Source organism: Sebastes umbrosus, chromosome 23, assembly GCF_015220745.1.
Source record: "Sebastes umbrosus isolate fSebUmb1 chromosome 23, fSebUmb1.pri, whole genome shotgun sequence".
Classification (NCBI taxonomy): Eukaryota; Metazoa; Chordata; class Actinopteri; order Perciformes; family Sebastidae; genus Sebastes; species Sebastes umbrosus.
This window is the reverse complement of record NC_051291.1, coordinates 16,408,590-16,424,765: the sequence shown is the minus strand read 5'-3', so window position 1 is coordinate 16,424,765 and position 16,176 is coordinate 16,408,590. Positions and strand designations below refer to the sequence as shown.

The window sequence follows — 16,176 nt, the reverse complement described above, 5'->3', positions numbered from 1 at the left end:
AGTCTTAAAAATTCGTATAAAAAAAAGTATATAAATAAAAGTATAGATGAAAATGACAGATTCATGGATGGGACATTTGTCACACACTCTCTCCCATCCTCGATTGTAAAATGATCCAATAAAGCCCAAATAATCATCATTAAAAGCCAAAAGTTTGACTTCTTATAATTAGGTGATTTGCGGCAATCTGCCACAAGGACTCTGTCAATCTGTCAGCGTGATCCTCCTCCTGCTAGAACCGCCTCAGAGACAATTACTGTGGGCTCCTCCTAATTAGAAACTCATTGAAATTTATGAGTGCCTGTTATGAATTATTGAGTTCTGTTTCCTGGGAGGGACGCCATTAGGGAAGTTTAAGCAAGTGAATTTCTTACAAGCCCCTTTGTTGGTGTGTTTTCCCACGTTTGGTTGGAATATACCAAGGTGTGTGTCTCCCTCTGGTGGTGCAAAGGAGAAATTGTACATTGAAGTGGTGAATGTTCACCTGCTAGATGTGTGACAAAAAACAAAGTTTATTATGAAATATAAATGCTTGGTATGGATATGTTCAACTTAGCCCTTGTTACAGCTCCATTTCCAAGACACACATTAACAGCTTGTCCTGAATAAGACACAAACTAGGCTTTAATCTGTTCAGACTATAAGACTTAAGTGCTCATGAAGTGTGGACTTTGACATGTTGGATTTCTTTAGAAAACATCTTGTGACAATAGACTGGTGGCATTTCTCTCCTCTGAAGAGAGGTTTGGTTTTGTGGTGAATGGGGCAGAGACGTCACCACTAGATCACATCCGCACATTCAATGGCTCTTTGTTTCTCCTCAGATCCAGATGTTCCTTCACTTCAGCTTTCGGAGCATCTGGGTGGCTAGAAGACAGCTTAACCAGCTGTTTCTGCCAACAGGAGAGTTAGGGATGAACTCGTTCAACAGAATCTATATGCCAAGAGAAGATTGTGTCCCTGCTATGCTTTCAAGAAAGACACAGTAATGCTAAAACAATAAGAAACATTGTATCAGAACAATTTTTAATAATTTATTTATTTAAGTTATTTATCAAGCACAAAATGACAAATGTTCACAAGTTGCAGCTTCTCAAATGTTTTGTATTACTGTAAATAGAATATCATAGAGATTTCGACTGTTGGTCAGCAAAACGAGCAATTTGAAGACTGTTTACACCAAACATGGGCATTGGATGAGAGTCAGAGAGTCCGTCAGATAAATGTGTGACAATTGCACTTTGATTGAAGAATTAGACTGAAAAAGGTTAGATTTTAAAGATATATTTTTAATTTCGTCCCCATTCAGTTTAAGAGAGGAAAAATATAGCATATAGTATTAAAAAATAAGTCAGTATAAGTGCTACCGCTGAGTATTTTGTAAATGACTGGTTATTTTGTTGTGTTATACAGAAAATCATGTACAATGAGACAGATGGTGACCACCATCACCTGCTGCGCAAGCTTCTTCAGGACACTGAGAGGAAATGAAAATACTCGGGATTCGATTCCCCGTCAGGGAATGCTGAGGTGATGTGAAATACTAGTACTTTGCTTTAACAGGCTTATTTTGGACTGGGGTAATACTTGGTTAATTTAGATTTGTGTCATCCTTTCTCATCACCATGGCTCTCTGATTGTCTAGTGGCTAGGATTCGGCGCTCTCACCGCTGCGGCCCAGGTTCGATTCCCGGTCGGGGAATACGGAGGTGATGTGAAATACTAGTAATTCACCTAAAGAAGACAATTTTGGAACAAGGTATTAATTGATAAATTTACATTCCTATCATTCTCCCACATTCTCATGGCTCCCTGATGGTCTAGTGGCTAGGATTCGGCGCTCTCACCGCCGCGGCCTGGGTTCGATTCCCGGTCAGGGAATGCTTTGGTGATGTAATTCACCTAAACAAGCCAATTTTGGAACAAGGTATATATTGATAAATTTACATTCCTATCATTCTCCCACATTATCATGGCTCCCTGATGGTCTAGTGGCTAGGATTCGGCGCTCTCACCGCCGCGGCCTGGGTTCGATTCCTGGTCAGGGAATGCTTTGGTGATGTAATTTACCTAAACAAGCCAATTTTGGAACAAGGTATCAATTGATAAATTTACATTACTATCATTCTCCCACATTCTCATGGCTCCCTGATTGTCTAGTGGCTAGGATTCGGCGCTCTCACCGCCGCGGCCCGGATTCGATTCCCGGTCAGGGAATGCTTTGGTGATGTAATTCACCTAAACAAGCCAATTTTGGAACAAGGTATATATTGATAAATTTACATTCCTATCATTCTCCCACATTATCATGGCTCCCTGATGGTCTAGTGGCTAGGATTCGGCGCTCTCACCGCCGCGGCCCGGGTTCGATTCCCGGTCAGGGAATGCTTTGGTGATGTAATTTACCTAAACAAGCCAATTTTGGAACAAGGTATCAATTGATAAATTTACATTACTATCATTCTCCCACATTCTCATGGCTCCCTGATTGTCTAGTGGCTAGGATTCGGCGCTTTCACCGCCGCGGCCCGGGTTCGATTCCCGGTCAGGGAATACTGAGGTGACGTGAAATACTAGTAATTTACCTAAACAAGCCAATTTTGGAACAAGGTATTAATTGATAAATTTACATTCCTATCATTCTCCCACATTATCATGGCTCCCTGATTGTCTAGTGGCTAGGATTCGGCGCTCTCACCGCCGCGGCCCGGGTTCGATTCCCGGTCAGGGAATTCTTTGGTGATGTAATTTATCTAAACAAGCCAATTTTGGAACAAGGTATCAATTGATAAATTTACATTCCTATCATTCTCCCACATTCTCATGGCTCCCTGATTGTCTAGTGGCTAGGATTCGGCGCTTTCACCGCCGCGGCCCGGGTTCGATTCCCGGTCAGGGAATACTGAGGTGACGTGAAATACTAGTAATTTACCTAAACAAGCCAATTTTGGAACAAGGTATCAATTGATAAATTTACATTCCTATCATTCTCCCACATTCTCATGGCTCCCTGATGGTCTAGTGGCTAGGATTCGGCGCTCTCGCCGCCGCGGCCCGGGTTCGATTCCCGGTCAGGGAATGCTTTGTTGATGTAATTCACCTAAACAAGCCAATTTTGGAACAAGGTATTAATTGATAAATTTACATTCCTATCATTCTACCACGTTATCATAACTCCCTGATTGTCTAGTGGCTAGGATTCGGCGCTCTCACCGCCGCGGCCCGGGTTCGATTCCCGGTCAGGGAATGCTTTGGTGATGTAATTCACCTAAACAAGCCAATTTTGGAACAAGTTATTAATTGATATATTTACATTGCTATCATTCTCCCACATTATCATGGCTCCCTGATGGTCTAGTGGCTAGGATTCGGCGCTCTCACCGCCGCGGCCCGGGTTCGATTCCCGGTCAGGGAATGCTTTGGTGATGTAATTCACCTAAACAAGCCAATTTTGGAACAAGGTATCAATTGATAAATTTACATTACTATCATTCTCCCACATTATCATGGCTCCCTGATTGTCTAGTGGCTAGGATTCGGCGCTTTCACCGCCGCGGCCCGGGTTCGATTCCCGGTCAGGGAATACTGAGGTGACGTGAAATACTAGTAATTTACCTAAACAAGCCAATTTTGGAACAAGGTATTAATTGATAAATTTACATTTCTATCATTCTCCCACATTATCATGGCTCCCTGATGGTCTAGTGGCTAGGATTCGGCGCTCTCACCGCCGCGGCCCGGGTTCGATTCCCGGTCAGGGAATGCTTTGGTGATGTAATTCACCTAAACAAGCCAATTTTGGAACAAGTTATTAATTGATATATTTACATTCCTATCATTCTCCCACATTCTCATGGCTCCCTGATGGTCTAGTGGCTAGGATTCGGCGCTCTCACCGCCGCGGCCCGGGTTCGATTCCCGGTCAGGGAATGCTTTGTTGATGTAATTCACCTAAACAAGCCAATTTTGGAACAAGGTATTAATTGATAAATTTACATTCCTATCATTCTACCACATTATCATAACTCCCTGATTGTCTAGTGGCTAGGATTCGGCGCTCTCACCGCCGCGGCCCGGGTTCGATTCCCGGTCAGGGAATGCTTTGGTGATGTAATTCACCTAAACAAGCCAATTTTGGAACAAGTTATTAATTGATATATTTACATTGCTATCATTCTCCCACATTCTCATGGCTCCCTGATGGTCTAGTGGCTAGGATTCGGCGCTCTCACTGCCGCGGCCCGGGTTCGATTCCCGGTCAGAGAATTCTTTGGTGATGTAATTTACCTAAACAAGCCAATTTTGGAACAAGGTATCAATTGATAAATTTACATTCCTATCATTCTCCCACATTCTCATGGCTCCCTGATTGTCTAGTGGCTAGGATTCGGCGCTTTCACCGCCGCGGCCCGGGTTCGATTCCCGGTCAGGGAATGCTTTGGTGATGTAATTTACCTAAACAAGCCAATTTTGGAACAAGGTATCAATTGATAAATTTACATTACTATCATTCTCCCACATTATCATGGCTCCCTGATTGTCTAGTGGCTAGGATTCGGCGCTTTCACCGCCGCGGCCCGGGTTCGATTCCCGGTCAGGGAATACTGAGGTGAAGTGATATACTAGTAATTTAACTAAACAAGCCAATTTTGGAACAAGGTATTAATTGATAAATTTACATTCCTATCATTCTCCCACATTATCATGGCTCCCTGATGGTCTAGTGGCTAGGATTCGGCGCTCTCACCGCCGCGGCCCGGGTGCGATTCCCGGTCAGGGAATGCTTTGGTGATGTAATTTACCTAAACAAGCCAATTTTGGAACAATGTATTACTTGATATATTTACATTCCTATCATTCTCCCACATTCTCATGGCTCCCTGATGGTCTAGTGGCTAGGATTCGGCGCTCTCACCGCCGCGGCCCGGGTTCGATTCCCGGTCAGGGAATGCTTTGGTGATGTAATTCACCTAAACAAGCCAATTTTGGAACAATGTATTACTTGATATATTTACATTCCTATCATTCTCCCACATTCTCATGGCTCCCTGATGGTCTAGTGGCTAGGAGTCGGCGCTCTCACCGCCGCGGCCCGGGTTCGATTCCCGGTCAGGGAATGCTTTGGTGATGTAATTCACCTAAACAAGCCAATTTTGGAACAAGGTATTACTTGATAAATTTACATTCCTATCATTCTCCCAAATTCTCATGGCTCCCTGATGGTCTAGTGGCTAGGATTTGGCGCTCTCACCGCCGCGGCCCGGGTTCGATTCCCGGTCAGGGATTGCTTTGGTGATGTAATTTACCTAAACAAGCCAATTTTGGAACAAGGTATCAATTGATAAATTTACATTACTATCATTCTCCCACATTATCATGGCTCCCTGATTGTCTAGTGGCTAGGATTCGGCGCTTTCACCGCCGCGGCCCGGGTTCGATTCCCGGTCAGGGAATACTGAGGTGACGTGAAATACTAGTAATTTACCTAAACAAGCCAATTTTGGAACAAGGTATTAATTGATAAATTTACATTTCTATCATTCTCCCACATTATCATGGCTCCCTGATGGTCTAGTGGCTAGGATTCGGCGCTCTCACCGCCGCGGCCCGGGTTCGATTCCCGGTCAGGGAATGCTTTGGTGATGTAATTCACCTAAACAAGCCAATTTTGGAACAAGTTATTAATTGATATATTTACATTGCTATCATTCTCCCACATTCTCATGGCTCCCTGATGGTCTAGTGGCTAGGATTCGGCGCTCTCACCGCCGCGGCCCGGGTTCGATTCCCGGTCAGGGAATGCTTTGTTGATGTAATTCACCTAAACAAGCCAATTTTGGAACAAGGTATTAATTGATAAATTTACATTCCTATCATTCTACCACGTTATCATAACTCCCTGATTGTCTAGTGGCTAGGATTCGGCGCTCTCACCGCCGCGGCCCGGGTTCGATTCCCGGTCAGGGAATGCTTTGGTGATGTAATTCACCTAAACAAGCCAATTTTGGAACAAGTTATTAATTGATATATTTACATTGCTATCATTCTCCCACATTATCATGGCTCCCTGATGGTCTAGTGGCTAGGATTCGGCGCTCTCACCGCCGCGGCCCGGGTTCGATTCCCGGTCAGGGAATGCTTTGGTGATGTAATTCACCTAAACAAGCCAATTTTGGAACAAGGTATCAATTGATAAATTTACATTACTATCATTCTCCCACATTATCATGGCTCCCTGATTGTCTAGTGGCTAGGATTCGGCGCTTTCACCGCCGCGGCCCGGGTTCGATTCCCGGTCAGGGAATACTGAGGTGACGTGAAATACTAGTAATTTACCTAAACAAGCCAATTTTGGAACAAGGTATTAATTGATAAATTTACATTTCTATCATTCTCCCACATTATCATGGCTCCCTGATGGTCTAGTGGCTAGGATTCGGCGCTCTCACAGCCGCGGCCCGGGTTCGATTCCCGGTCAGGGAATGCTTTGGTGATGTAATTCACCTAAACAAGCCAATTTTGGAACAAGTTATTAATTGATATATTTACATTGCTATCATTCTCCCACATTCTCATGGCTCCCTGATGGTCTAGTGGCTAGGATTCGGCGCTCTCACCGCCGCGGCCCGGGTTCGATTCCCGGTCAGGGAATGCTTTGTTGATGTAATTCACCTAAACAAGCCAATTTTGGAACAAGGTATTAATTGATAAATTTACATTCCTATCATTCTACCACATTATCATAACTCCCTGATTGTCTAGTGGCTAGGATTCGGCGCTCTCACCGCCGCGGCCCGGGTTCGATTCCCGGTCAGGGAATGCTTTGGTGATGTAATTCACCTAAACAAGCCAATTTTGGAACAAGTTATTAATTGATATATTTACATTGCTATCATTCTCCCACATTCTCATGGCTCCCTGATGGTCTAGTGGCTAGGATTCGGCGCTCTCACTGCCGCGGCCCGGGTTCGATTCCCGGTCAGAGAATTCTTTGGTGATGTAATTTACCTAAACAAGCCAATTTTGGAACAAGGTATCAATTGATAAATTTACATTCCTATCATTCTCCCACATTCTCATGGCTCCCTGATTGTCTAGTGGCTAGGATTCGGCGCTTTCACCGCCGCGGCCCGGGTTCGATTCCCGGTCAGGGAATGCTTTGGTGATGTAATTTACCTAAACAAGCCAATTTTGGAACAAGGTATCAATTGATAAATTTACATTACTATCATTCTCCCACATTATCATGGCTCCCTGATTGTCTAGTGGCTAGGATTCGGCGCTTTCACCGCCGCGGCCCGGGTTCGATTCCCGGTCAGGGAATACTGAGGTGACGTGAAATACTAGTAATTTACCTAAACAAGCCAATTTTGGAACAAGGTATTAATTGATAAATTTACATTCCTATCATTCTCCCACATTATCATGGCTCCCTGATGGTCTAGTGGCTAGGATTCGGCGCTCTCACCGCCGCGGCCCGGGTGCGATTCCCGGTCAGGGAATGCTTTGGTGATGTAATTTACCTAAACAAGCCAATTTTGGAACAATGTATTACTTGATATATTTACATTCCTATCATTCTCCCACATTCTCATGGCTCCCTGATGGTCTAGTGGCTAGGATTCGGCGCTCTCACCGCCGCGGCCCGGGTTCGATTCCCGGTCAGGGAATGCTTTGGTGATGTAATTCACCTAAACAAGCCAATTTTGGAACAAGGTATTAATTGATATATTTACATTGCTATCATTCTCCCACATTCTCATGGCTCCCTGATTGTCTAGTGGCTAGGATTCGGCGCTCTCACCGCCGCGGCCCGGGTTCGATTCCCGGTCAGGGAATTCTTTGGTGATGTAATTTACCTAAACAAGCCAATTTTGGAACAAGGTATCAATTGATAAATTTACATTCCTATCATTCTCCCACATTCTCATGGCTCCCTGATTGTCTAGTGGCTAGGATTCGGCGCTTTCACCGCCGCGGCCCGGGTTCGCGTCCCGGGTTCGATTCCCGGTCAGGGAATTCTTTGGTGATGTAATTCACCTAAACAAGCCAATTTTGGAACAAGATATTACTTGATAAATTTACATTCCTATCATTCTCCCACATTCTCATGGCTCCCTGATGGTCTAGTGGCTAGGATTCGGCGCTCTCACCGCCGCGGCCCGGGTTCGATTCCCGGTCAGGGAATGCTTTGGTGATGTAATTTACCTAAACAAGCCAATTTTGGAACAAGGTATCAATTGATAAATTTACATTCCTATCATTCTCCCACATTCTCATGGCTCCCTGATTGTCTAGTGGCTAGGATTCGGCGCTTTCACCGCCGCGGCCCGGGTTCGATTCCCGGTCAGGGAATACTGAGGTGACGTGAAATACTAGTAATTTACCTAAACAAGCCAATTTTGGAACAAGGTATTAATTGATAAATTTACATTCCTATCATTCTCCCACATTATCATGGCTCCCTGATGGTCTAGTGGCTAGGATTCGGCGCTCTCACCGCCGCGGCCCGGGTTCGATTCCCGGTCAGGGAATGCTTTGGTGATGTAATTTACCTAAACAAGCCAATTTTGGAACAAGGTATCAATTGATAAATTTACATTACTATCATTCTCCCACATTCTCATGGCTCCCTGATTGTCTAGTGGCTAGGATTCGGCGCTTTCACCGCCGCGGCCCGGGTTCGATTCCCGGTCAGGGAATACTGAGGTGACGTGAAATACTAGTAATTTACCTAAACAAGCCAATTTTGGAACAAGGTATTAATTGATAAATTTACATTCCTATCATTCTCCCACATTCTCATGGCTCCCTGATGGTCTAGTGGCTAGGATTCGGCGCTCTCACCGCCGCGGCCCGGGTTCGATTCCCGGTCAGGGAATGCTTTGGTGATGTAATTCACCTAAACAAGCCAATTTTGGAACAAGGTATTAATTGATAAATTCCTATCATTCTCCCACATTCTAATGGCTCCCTGATGGTCTAGTGGCTAGGATTCGGCGCTCTCACCGCCGCGACCTGGGTTTGATTCCCGGTCAGGGAATGCTTTGGTAATGTAATTTACCTAAACAAGCCAATTTTGGAACAAGGTATTACTTGACATATTTACATTCCTATCATTCTCCCACATTCTCATGGCTCCCTGATGGTCTAGTGGCTAGGATTCGGCGCTCTCACCGCCGCGGCCCGGGTTCGATTCCCGGTCAGGGAATGCTTTGTTGATGTAATTCACCTAAACAAGCCAATTTTGGAACAAGGTATTAATTGATAAATTTACATTCCTATCATTCTCCCACATTCTAATGGCTCCCTGATGGTCTAGTGGCTAGGATTCGGCGCTCTCACCGCCGCGGCCCGGGTTCGATTTCCGGTCAGGGAATTCTTTGGTGATATAATTCACCTAAACAAGCCAATTTTGGAACAAGGTATTAATTGATAAATTTACATTCCTATCATTCTCCCACATTGTCATGGCTCCCTGATGGTCTAGTGGCTAGGATTCGGCGCTTTCACCGCCGTGGCCTGGGTTTGATTCCCGGTCAGGGAATACTGAGGTGACGTGAAATACTAGTAATTTACCTAAAAAAGCCAATTTTGGAACAAGGTATCTATTGATAAATTTACATTCCTATCATTCTCCCACATTATCATGGCTGCCTGATTGTCTAGTGGCTAGGATTTGGCGCTTTCATCGTCGTCGTCCGGGATCAATTCCTGGTCAGGGAATGCTGTGGTGACTTGAAATACTAGTAATTTACCTAAACAAGCCAATTTTGAAACAAGGTATTAATTGATTGATTTACATTCCAATTATTTTTCCACATTGTGAGAAATCCCCTTCAAGAGGTCACATGATCACACCTGAGGCATGGAGGACAGCACAAGCGCTCCTACATGGACAGGACACACCCCCTTCAGGTGCAATCACTTCATCCAAACGAGAGGCTATACTGCTTTGTAAGTGAATTTCCTTATTTCATGTTTGATTAAATGTTAATGATTTTGTTTTTGCTTTGCAGAGCTTAAACCACACACACACACATTTATAAAGAAATCTACAAAGAAATTAAAACCTCCCTGCATTTTGAACCTTGGACTGCTGCCTCATCTATGGGTCTCTCAAACACACTCAGCCTTCTAGCCAGTAGATTTATAATCTGACAAAATAACGCAGTGTTTATAATCGTTGGTATTGGTACACATATTCATTATGCGTCATATATACAGTATAAACCCTACGGATATAAATTCACTGTAAATAATATTTGGTACAGATAAAGGAGTTACTTAGTACGCTGATTTTAACCCTCTGAGCTAGAGCCCAACAAATAAATCAACCAGGCCAATATTAGCAGATATTAGCTCATTGCAGATATATCAGTATTGGTGTATATGTCAGCAATAAATGGCAAGAAAGTGAAGTACAGAAATGCCAAAGATGTTTTGATATGGTGTCACCATTCTATAGTTTGCCCACCAGAGAGTAATGTCAAGTTTATTTTTCAGCTGTAAAACATTGTTTCTTGGCTGCTATTTTAAAGCAGAGACGTGTAAAGGAATCTTACAAAAAATGTTTGTTATGGGTTGTGTAAAGTAAAGATGTGGCCATAAACACGCCCGCTCATTCATGTTCTTACAGTACAAAGGATCACTATTTCTCAGTCACACGCGTCGGTTAATATCTCACACATCGCCGTCTTTAATGTCTGCATATCTTGTCAGCACATTTTATTGAGATTACCTTAAAATAACACTAAAATCGAGTCTTTAATTTAAAATAATCTTAACATTATGCTCTTTAATAATGGTCTCTTAAAACATGAAGCACATTTAAGTACACAATTATGTACAAATTACACACAATGTAATATTTGAGTGTCTCAAGTTCATATTTACATTAAAGGTGCACCAAACAGCTTGTCCTGACATGGGAATGAACCAGACTACATCTATCATCTATCACTAAAGATATATTCTCCAAAAGCTCCCACAACAGTATGCTAGATGTTCATGTGGACTTTGAGGTGTACTCTCATGTTGGATTTTTCAGAAAATGTCTTGTGACATGTTAAACACTTGTACGGTTTCTCTCCTGTGTGTGTCCTCATGTGTTTCTTCAGTCCTGAACTACAGTGGAACGATTTGTCACACCGTGAACAAGAATACGGCCTCTCTCCTGTGTGGAATCTCCGATGTACCGTCAGTCGTGCAGCTGTGGCAAAACGTTTTCCACATAAGTCACATGGATTAGGCCGCTCCCCTGAGTGAGTGCGTGAATGCACCAGCAATCCCCCAGAGCTACAAAAGGACATACCGCATGTGCTGCACAGGTACGGCTTCTCTTTCTTATGTATCCTGACGTGCACGGTGCGCATATACGACTGTATGAATGTCTTGTCGCAAAAAGTACAGGCGTACGGGCGCTCGCCAGTGTGAATGCGCACATGGGCCTTCAAGGTTGCATTTGTCTGGAACCTCTTGCCGCAGTACGAGCAGGCAAACGGCCTCTCTCCGCTGTGACGACGCAGATGAGCTCCAAGCGAAGCCCGAGAACTAAATCTCTTCTCACAAAGGCTGCAAGCTAAGGACAGGCCGTTAGGGTTAGAGTGAATGAGGAAATGACGATTCAGGTCGTAACGGGTTTTAAATGCCTTGTCGCACTGAGGGCACTTGAATGGCCGTAGCGAAGAGTGAACAGCGTGATGACTTTTCAAAGACAAATGAGATGCAAAAGTCTTGCCACACTCCAGGCAGATGTTTTCATTGGCTCTTATGGGGTCCTCACTCTTGTTTCTCCACAGATCCAGATGTTCCTTCACTCCTTCCACTGAGCATCTTGGTGGCTGGATGGCAGCTTCACCAGCTGTTCCTGCCAACAGGAAACAAGAGAATTAGTGATATATTCACTCATCAGAATCTACGTGCCAAGTGAAGATTTTGCCCCGATGTGACTTCACAGCTAAGCGATGCTAAACGTAAGAATATTTTTTCAAATTATTCAGAAAATCATTTACGATGCAAGAGATGCTCACCGTCATCACCTCCCTCACCAGCTTCTTCAGAACATGGAGAGGAAGTGAGTGGTGAGAGCCCGTACTCATGCAGCTGAGGGTTTGGATCAGTTTCAATAGAACTGTCGTCAGTCTCTTCGTCATCCTCACAAATGTCTTCTGCGCTCCAGCTGTTTTCTTGCTTCAGTGTCTTCTGTTCTGCCTTTTCTTGATTTCTTCCCCGTGATTTCACTGTGTCTTGTTTGCCATCTCCGCCTCCCCCATCCATTTTCGGATCAACATGATTTTCAGATGCCACTGAAGTCTGTTTAGATGCGAGTGCGGAGAGGATAGTGTCTGACGTGAAGGTGAATGCACCTGAAAAAACAAAAATAGCATTCTTGTTAGAGGCACTAAAGTGGTGCCGGTTGTCGGGCAGCAATGCAGCACTAGCGGGACCAGAATAAATGGAATGGTATTGTAAAACATTAAAAGGTGGTTTCAGTGCACTTTGACTATAATTGGGAGAAATGAAATACCAAATGTTAACAGATTGTTACTTTTAGTCAACTTTTGCCGCTTCTGTTGGTGCTGCAAAATCCTCTTCAGATCTTCAGGCTCAGAGACAAACTGCTCAAACTCATAGTCAAAAGAAGGAAAGTCCACCATGGAGACTATCTGGCAAAGAAGAAAGAGCGTATTTTAAACACAAACTGCTGCTCCTTCTTCCATTATTTGCTATGTGGATCTACATTTATAATCTGTGTTGTGTAAGAACTGATGCTGAAGAAAAAGCCATTTAAGCCCCCGCAGTTGTGTGAATCAGAAACATTTTTACTCTACTAGCCATTACTACACAATGGCTAATTACTTAGACATAATTCGTCAGCCAGCATTTAGGGAACAAGTGGATGGATGGGTGGTCAGTTTATCATCACCCTGCTGCCTACCTCTGAAAAACTTGGTACTGGGAGGAACTCTTCCAGTCGATAGAGGAACTCCCACACCAGGATCTGCACCGCTGTATCAAAACGAGCTCCATACTGAACTGGGAATACCTCCTTTGACAGGAAAAAGGAGATGACAAACATCATGTATCAAATATACAGAAGATAAACTCAAGTAGATACTTATATGAACAGCTTTAACCATTGAAAAACCTGAAACAAATTGTTAAAGTAAAACTCACCTTGAAAAACTTCTCTTTTTCAGATTGGTCTCTGAGCAATGTTTGAACCAGCTCCACAAATGCTGACTTTGAAATCTCCACCTCTCCATCTTGGTCCTGTCATGAAGCCCAGGTGAAGTTTACTTACATGCATTAATTATCAGTTCTCCATTTAAATATATCCTATACTTAAAATAAACAGCGTATGAATTTCTGCACCAACAGCTGATAGTAAAAATACATACAGTATTTCCAGGTAAGCAACACCTAAAGACTGTTATCTGTCTTTCTCTGACAGATAGCTCTGTTTGATATCTAAAGCTACTTCAACATTTGACATTGTGTCCTCATATAAAACATCCTGCCATTGACATTGCTCACCTCTTCATGCATTTGGTTTGTTGTCCTCTGTTGGAAACTGTTGAGATGATCCTGTATAAATTTAGAGTCAACCTGATCCATCCTCTTTAAGAATTCAATGATGAGCTGAAAAACACAAAGACAAACCGTTATGTTACCTTTCAACACAATACTCATATATTTTGACAGACTAAACAATGGATGCATTATTCTTGTGTTAAAAAAGGAGCTTTACTTTGCACCTTTTTATTTCTTGACTTTGACTGTTTAATAATAAATGACGAAAGAACAGGAAAAGATGCCGACACACAGTCTAAATACCCACATTCACTCACCCGAGCTCTCAGTCCCAGGATCAGCTGAGTCTTCTGTTTGTAGTTCAGAAGCTCTGGGACCATCTCTGTGACCAACATGATGAATTCGGCCAGTCTGTCATACTGGTCCACATTTCGCTCCCGGGCCACCTGCCACATACAGGCTGACATCAGCCTTAGTGGAGGAACCAGGAGGTGCAGGGAGGACAGAGGACGACGAGGATCTAACGGTAGGTACAAGCAGGGAAACAAATAAACACATTATTAATTTGTACAGTCGCAAAACTCAAATTATAGCAATGCACAATAATATTATATTTAGCACTCAGTAGCATCTTCAGTTACATTACATCTTCCGACACATTCAACCACTGCTCTGGAATAAGGAACATCCATTACAATAATTACAGTAAGTAGGTTATAGGGATGCAATTAATTATTTCCATTGTTGATTAGTCTGACCATTATTTTCTCAATTATTTGATTACTCGTTAAGTCTATTAAAGGTCCCATATAATGCTCATTTTCAGGTTCATGTTTGTATTTTGTTTTTCTACTAGAACATGTTTACATGCTGTAATGTTAAAAAAAAAACTTTATTTTCCTCATACTGTCTGTCTGAATATCCCTGTATTCACCCTCTGTCTGAAACGCTCTGTTTTAGTGCATTTCAGCGGAATGGTAATGGAATAGCGTTGTTAGGCAACAGTTTGGGTCCATATTTACTTCCTGTCAGCTGATGTCATTCACATACACTGCAACGGGAAATAAACTGGGACACATTTAGAATGTTTACGTTTAAAACTGTGAAATTGGTCTAAATATTGCATATTTGTGACATCACAAATGGACAGAAATCCTGACGGCTTGTTTCAAATGCAGAGTTTCTGAATACAGGCTGTGTGTATTTCTCCGTATATTGAACGTTTCAATACTTTCACAGTATTTATATATCACTTAAACCTGCTTTATACTATAACAGACATGACAAACTCACTTTTTACAATGTGGGACCTTTAAATGTCAGAAAACAGTGAAATATTGCTATTGCCTGGAACCTTTAAACTGGTTTTGTCCATCCAACAGTCCAAAAGATATTTCATTTACAATGAGAAAAGCAGCAAATCCTCATATCTGAGAAGCTGGAACCAGAAAATGTTTGGTGTTTTTATTAAAAATAATTTCATTAAATTATTAAATGACTCTCAAAACAGCAACTTGCATATATAATTGTTTTACAGATGAATATATACAGATGAAGCTTTCTTTCAGGCTGTAATAATTTAAGTATAATGGACAACTGGAATCCAAGTATATTATTATGAAGATAATTCATATAATATAAAGATAATTAACTTGTCAAGTAGCACATTTTCTTTGATTTTATTAGACTTTATTAGGATTAATTGGTAGTTTCACTCCGAAGCAGCAGGTGACGCTAATGAGCTAATGAACTGGTTGCCTGGTTACCAACAGAGCCTGATAAACTGGTTGCCTGGTTACCAGCAGGGGTCGCTGTTTGTTGGAGTTGGCAGCTGTTAGCTCAACAACTCCTCTCTGAGTTTATCTATCAGTAACGTTACATTTAGACCAAACTGAGCTCTACCGCGGCCAAGCAGCACTAAGAACCGTGTAACGTGACTAAATGTGTCGCTAAAGTCTCTTAAAGAAGCAGAACAACGTTATTTATCAGCATGTCGTTACCCAGTAGAGTTAGTTAGCTAGATAGCGACATACAGACCTGTTTCCATGTCCAGAGCGCGTTAGACAGCTGAGCTCTGATAACAGCTGTACACAGTTATTCAGCTGCTAGCAGAGCTGAGAGCTCGTCAGTCAACTTGTATGTTTTATTCCATCAGACTGTTTTACATCCCTCCTAAATGCTTTGAGGATGGTGCACTTCCGGTTCCTTTTTTTTTATTTTTTCAAAATAAGAGGTCAGTGAGCTCATCAAAAGTTAACATCTTATTTTGTTGACTTAAAGAATGAAGAGCAAGTAAATTGCCTGGCAATTACTGCCTGCCTCAGGTCTTTTGGGGCGAGTAAACAAATTCTTCTTTTGTTTTTTTACTTCTGTGATTATGAGTTCTACAGTATTTTTATACTACATGGTACAAGAGTTTGTCCACTACTTTAAAGTTAAAACTGCTCCATCAAATGAAAATCTGCTCAAAGATTGTAGGTCAACCCCTTGAGAAATTCTATGAATCAGCCCATCATAATAACATATTAAGGCTGGCTAACACCTTTGTCTCTGACCCCCAACCATGTTTTGAACAGTGAATATCAATTGTTACCATCAAATCAGAGATACAGGGTTCCACGATTTAATAAGGTTAGACTG

The 16,176-nt window shown here is 42.6% G+C and overlaps 1 protein-coding gene and 42 non-coding genes across 47 annotated transcripts; 42 read left to right on the top strand and 1 right to left on the bottom strand.

Annotated features, from left to right (window-relative positions):
* Positions 1 to 1,809: 1,809 nt before the first annotated feature.
* trnae-cuc lies at positions 1,810 to 1,881 on the top strand. Its single transcript has one exon. It is a non-coding gene; the product is annotated as a tRNA-Glu (tRNA).
* A 96-nt stretch (positions 1,882 to 1,977) lies between these two features.
* On the top strand, positions 1,978 to 2,049 carry trnae-cuc. Its single transcript has one exon. It is a non-coding gene; the product is annotated as a tRNA-Glu (tRNA).
* A 264-nt stretch (positions 2,050 to 2,313) lies between these two features.
* trnae-cuc lies at positions 2,314 to 2,385 on the top strand. Its single transcript has one exon. It is a non-coding gene; the product is annotated as a tRNA-Glu (tRNA).
* Positions 2,386 to 2,481: 96 nt separating this feature from the next.
* On the top strand, positions 2,482 to 2,553 carry trnae-uuc. Its single transcript has one exon. It is a non-coding gene; the product is annotated as a tRNA-Glu (tRNA).
* A 107-nt stretch (positions 2,554 to 2,660) lies between these two features.
* On the top strand, positions 2,661 to 2,732 carry trnae-cuc. The gene has a single exon. It is a non-coding gene; the product is annotated as a tRNA-Glu (tRNA).
* Positions 2,733 to 2,828: 96 nt separating this feature from the next.
* trnae-uuc lies at positions 2,829 to 2,900 on the top strand. The gene has a single exon. It is a non-coding gene; the product is annotated as a tRNA-Glu (tRNA).
* Positions 2,901 to 3,007: 107 nt separating this feature from the next.
* On the top strand, positions 3,008 to 3,079 carry trnae-cuc. Its single transcript has one exon. It is a non-coding gene; the product is annotated as a tRNA-Glu (tRNA).
* Positions 3,080 to 3,175: 96 nt separating this feature from the next.
* trnae-cuc lies at positions 3,176 to 3,247 on the top strand. The gene has a single exon. It is a non-coding gene; the product is annotated as a tRNA-Glu (tRNA).
* Positions 3,248 to 3,343: 96 nt separating this feature from the next.
* Positions 3,344 to 3,415, top strand: trnae-cuc. Its single transcript has one exon. It is a non-coding gene; the product is annotated as a tRNA-Glu (tRNA).
* Positions 3,416 to 3,511: 96 nt separating this feature from the next.
* On the top strand, positions 3,512 to 3,583 carry trnae-uuc. Its single transcript has one exon. It is a non-coding gene; the product is annotated as a tRNA-Glu (tRNA).
* Positions 3,584 to 3,690: 107 nt separating this feature from the next.
* Positions 3,691 to 3,762, top strand: trnae-cuc. The gene has a single exon. It is a non-coding gene; the product is annotated as a tRNA-Glu (tRNA).
* Positions 3,763 to 3,858: 96 nt separating this feature from the next.
* trnae-cuc lies at positions 3,859 to 3,930 on the top strand. Its single transcript has one exon. It is a non-coding gene; the product is annotated as a tRNA-Glu (tRNA).
* A 96-nt stretch (positions 3,931 to 4,026) lies between these two features.
* Positions 4,027 to 4,098, top strand: trnae-cuc. Its single transcript has one exon. It is a non-coding gene; the product is annotated as a tRNA-Glu (tRNA).
* A 264-nt stretch (positions 4,099 to 4,362) lies between these two features.
* Positions 4,363 to 4,434, top strand: trnae-uuc. The gene has a single exon. It is a non-coding gene; the product is annotated as a tRNA-Glu (tRNA).
* Positions 4,435 to 4,530: 96 nt separating this feature from the next.
* trnae-uuc lies at positions 4,531 to 4,602 on the top strand. Its single transcript has one exon. It is a non-coding gene; the product is annotated as a tRNA-Glu (tRNA).
* Positions 4,603 to 4,709: 107 nt separating this feature from the next.
* trnae-cuc lies at positions 4,710 to 4,781 on the top strand. The gene has a single exon. It is a non-coding gene; the product is annotated as a tRNA-Glu (tRNA).
* Positions 4,782 to 4,877: 96 nt separating this feature from the next.
* Positions 4,878 to 4,949, top strand: trnae-cuc. Its single transcript has one exon. It is a non-coding gene; the product is annotated as a tRNA-Glu (tRNA).
* Positions 4,950 to 5,045: 96 nt separating this feature from the next.
* On the top strand, positions 5,046 to 5,117 carry trnae-cuc. Its single transcript has one exon. It is a non-coding gene; the product is annotated as a tRNA-Glu (tRNA).
* A 96-nt stretch (positions 5,118 to 5,213) lies between these two features.
* trnae-cuc lies at positions 5,214 to 5,285 on the top strand. The gene has a single exon. It is a non-coding gene; the product is annotated as a tRNA-Glu (tRNA).
* A 96-nt stretch (positions 5,286 to 5,381) lies between these two features.
* trnae-uuc lies at positions 5,382 to 5,453 on the top strand. The gene has a single exon. It is a non-coding gene; the product is annotated as a tRNA-Glu (tRNA).
* A 107-nt stretch (positions 5,454 to 5,560) lies between these two features.
* trnae-cuc lies at positions 5,561 to 5,632 on the top strand. The gene has a single exon. It is a non-coding gene; the product is annotated as a tRNA-Glu (tRNA).
* Positions 5,633 to 5,728: 96 nt separating this feature from the next.
* On the top strand, positions 5,729 to 5,800 carry trnae-cuc. The gene has a single exon. It is a non-coding gene; the product is annotated as a tRNA-Glu (tRNA).
* A 96-nt stretch (positions 5,801 to 5,896) lies between these two features.
* trnae-cuc lies at positions 5,897 to 5,968 on the top strand. Its single transcript has one exon. It is a non-coding gene; the product is annotated as a tRNA-Glu (tRNA).
* Positions 5,969 to 6,064: 96 nt separating this feature from the next.
* Positions 6,065 to 6,136, top strand: trnae-cuc. The gene has a single exon. It is a non-coding gene; the product is annotated as a tRNA-Glu (tRNA).
* Positions 6,137 to 6,232: 96 nt separating this feature from the next.
* On the top strand, positions 6,233 to 6,304 carry trnae-uuc. The gene has a single exon. It is a non-coding gene; the product is annotated as a tRNA-Glu (tRNA).
* A 275-nt stretch (positions 6,305 to 6,579) lies between these two features.
* On the top strand, positions 6,580 to 6,651 carry trnae-cuc. Its single transcript has one exon. It is a non-coding gene; the product is annotated as a tRNA-Glu (tRNA).
* A 96-nt stretch (positions 6,652 to 6,747) lies between these two features.
* trnae-cuc lies at positions 6,748 to 6,819 on the top strand. The gene has a single exon. It is a non-coding gene; the product is annotated as a tRNA-Glu (tRNA).
* Positions 6,820 to 7,083: 264 nt separating this feature from the next.
* Positions 7,084 to 7,155, top strand: trnae-uuc. Its single transcript has one exon. It is a non-coding gene; the product is annotated as a tRNA-Glu (tRNA).
* Positions 7,156 to 7,251: 96 nt separating this feature from the next.
* On the top strand, positions 7,252 to 7,323 carry trnae-uuc. Its single transcript has one exon. It is a non-coding gene; the product is annotated as a tRNA-Glu (tRNA).
* Positions 7,324 to 7,430: 107 nt separating this feature from the next.
* On the top strand, positions 7,431 to 7,502 carry trnae-cuc. Its single transcript has one exon. It is a non-coding gene; the product is annotated as a tRNA-Glu (tRNA).
* Positions 7,503 to 7,598: 96 nt separating this feature from the next.
* trnae-cuc lies at positions 7,599 to 7,670 on the top strand. The gene has a single exon. It is a non-coding gene; the product is annotated as a tRNA-Glu (tRNA).
* A 96-nt stretch (positions 7,671 to 7,766) lies between these two features.
* Positions 7,767 to 7,838, top strand: trnae-cuc. Its single transcript has one exon. It is a non-coding gene; the product is annotated as a tRNA-Glu (tRNA).
* A 96-nt stretch (positions 7,839 to 7,934) lies between these two features.
* Positions 7,935 to 8,019, top strand: trnae-uuc. The gene has a single exon. It is a non-coding gene; the product is annotated as a tRNA-Glu (tRNA).
* Positions 8,020 to 8,115: 96 nt separating this feature from the next.
* trnae-cuc lies at positions 8,116 to 8,187 on the top strand. The gene has a single exon. It is a non-coding gene; the product is annotated as a tRNA-Glu (tRNA).
* Positions 8,188 to 8,283: 96 nt separating this feature from the next.
* trnae-uuc lies at positions 8,284 to 8,355 on the top strand. Its single transcript has one exon. It is a non-coding gene; the product is annotated as a tRNA-Glu (tRNA).
* A 107-nt stretch (positions 8,356 to 8,462) lies between these two features.
* trnae-cuc lies at positions 8,463 to 8,534 on the top strand. The gene has a single exon. It is a non-coding gene; the product is annotated as a tRNA-Glu (tRNA).
* Positions 8,535 to 8,630: 96 nt separating this feature from the next.
* Positions 8,631 to 8,702, top strand: trnae-uuc. The gene has a single exon. It is a non-coding gene; the product is annotated as a tRNA-Glu (tRNA).
* A 107-nt stretch (positions 8,703 to 8,809) lies between these two features.
* On the top strand, positions 8,810 to 8,881 carry trnae-cuc. The gene has a single exon. It is a non-coding gene; the product is annotated as a tRNA-Glu (tRNA).
* A 90-nt stretch (positions 8,882 to 8,971) lies between these two features.
* Positions 8,972 to 9,043, top strand: trnae-cuc. The gene has a single exon. It is a non-coding gene; the product is annotated as a tRNA-Glu (tRNA).
* Positions 9,044 to 9,139: 96 nt separating this feature from the next.
* On the top strand, positions 9,140 to 9,211 carry trnae-cuc. Its single transcript has one exon. It is a non-coding gene; the product is annotated as a tRNA-Glu (tRNA).
* A 96-nt stretch (positions 9,212 to 9,307) lies between these two features.
* Positions 9,308 to 9,379, top strand: trnae-cuc. The gene has a single exon. It is a non-coding gene; the product is annotated as a tRNA-Glu (tRNA).
* Positions 9,380 to 9,475: 96 nt separating this feature from the next.
* Positions 9,476 to 9,547, top strand: trnae-uuc. Its single transcript has one exon. It is a non-coding gene; the product is annotated as a tRNA-Glu (tRNA).
* Positions 9,548 to 10,439: 892 nt separating this feature from the next.
* Positions 10,440 to 15,752, bottom strand: LOC119482745 (zinc finger protein 558-like). 5 transcript variants are annotated; one of them, XM_037760581.1, is made up of 8 exons: positions 15,574 to 15,752; positions 13,854 to 14,056; positions 13,540 to 13,644; positions 13,180 to 13,275; positions 12,941 to 13,051; positions 12,551 to 12,668; positions 12,015 to 12,368; positions 10,440 to 11,869 (listed from the first exon to the last, which is right to left on the bottom strand). In XM_037760581.1, the coding sequence occupies exons 1-8, from the start codon at positions 15,581 to 15,583 to the stop codon at positions 11,001 to 11,003; spliced, it is 1,866 nt and encodes a 621-aa protein (XP_037616509.1). In that variant the 5' UTR covers positions 15,584 to 15,752; the 3' UTR covers positions 10,440 to 11,000. The 5 variants fall into 5 exon arrangements, with proteins under 5 accessions (XP_037616509.1, XP_037616510.1, XP_037616511.1 ...); XM_037760582.1 differs by having other exon boundaries at positions 12,033 to 12,368; XM_037760583.1 differs by having other exon boundaries at positions 10,440 to 11,863; positions 12,033 to 12,368.
* Positions 15,753 to 16,176: the final 424 nt, after the last annotated feature.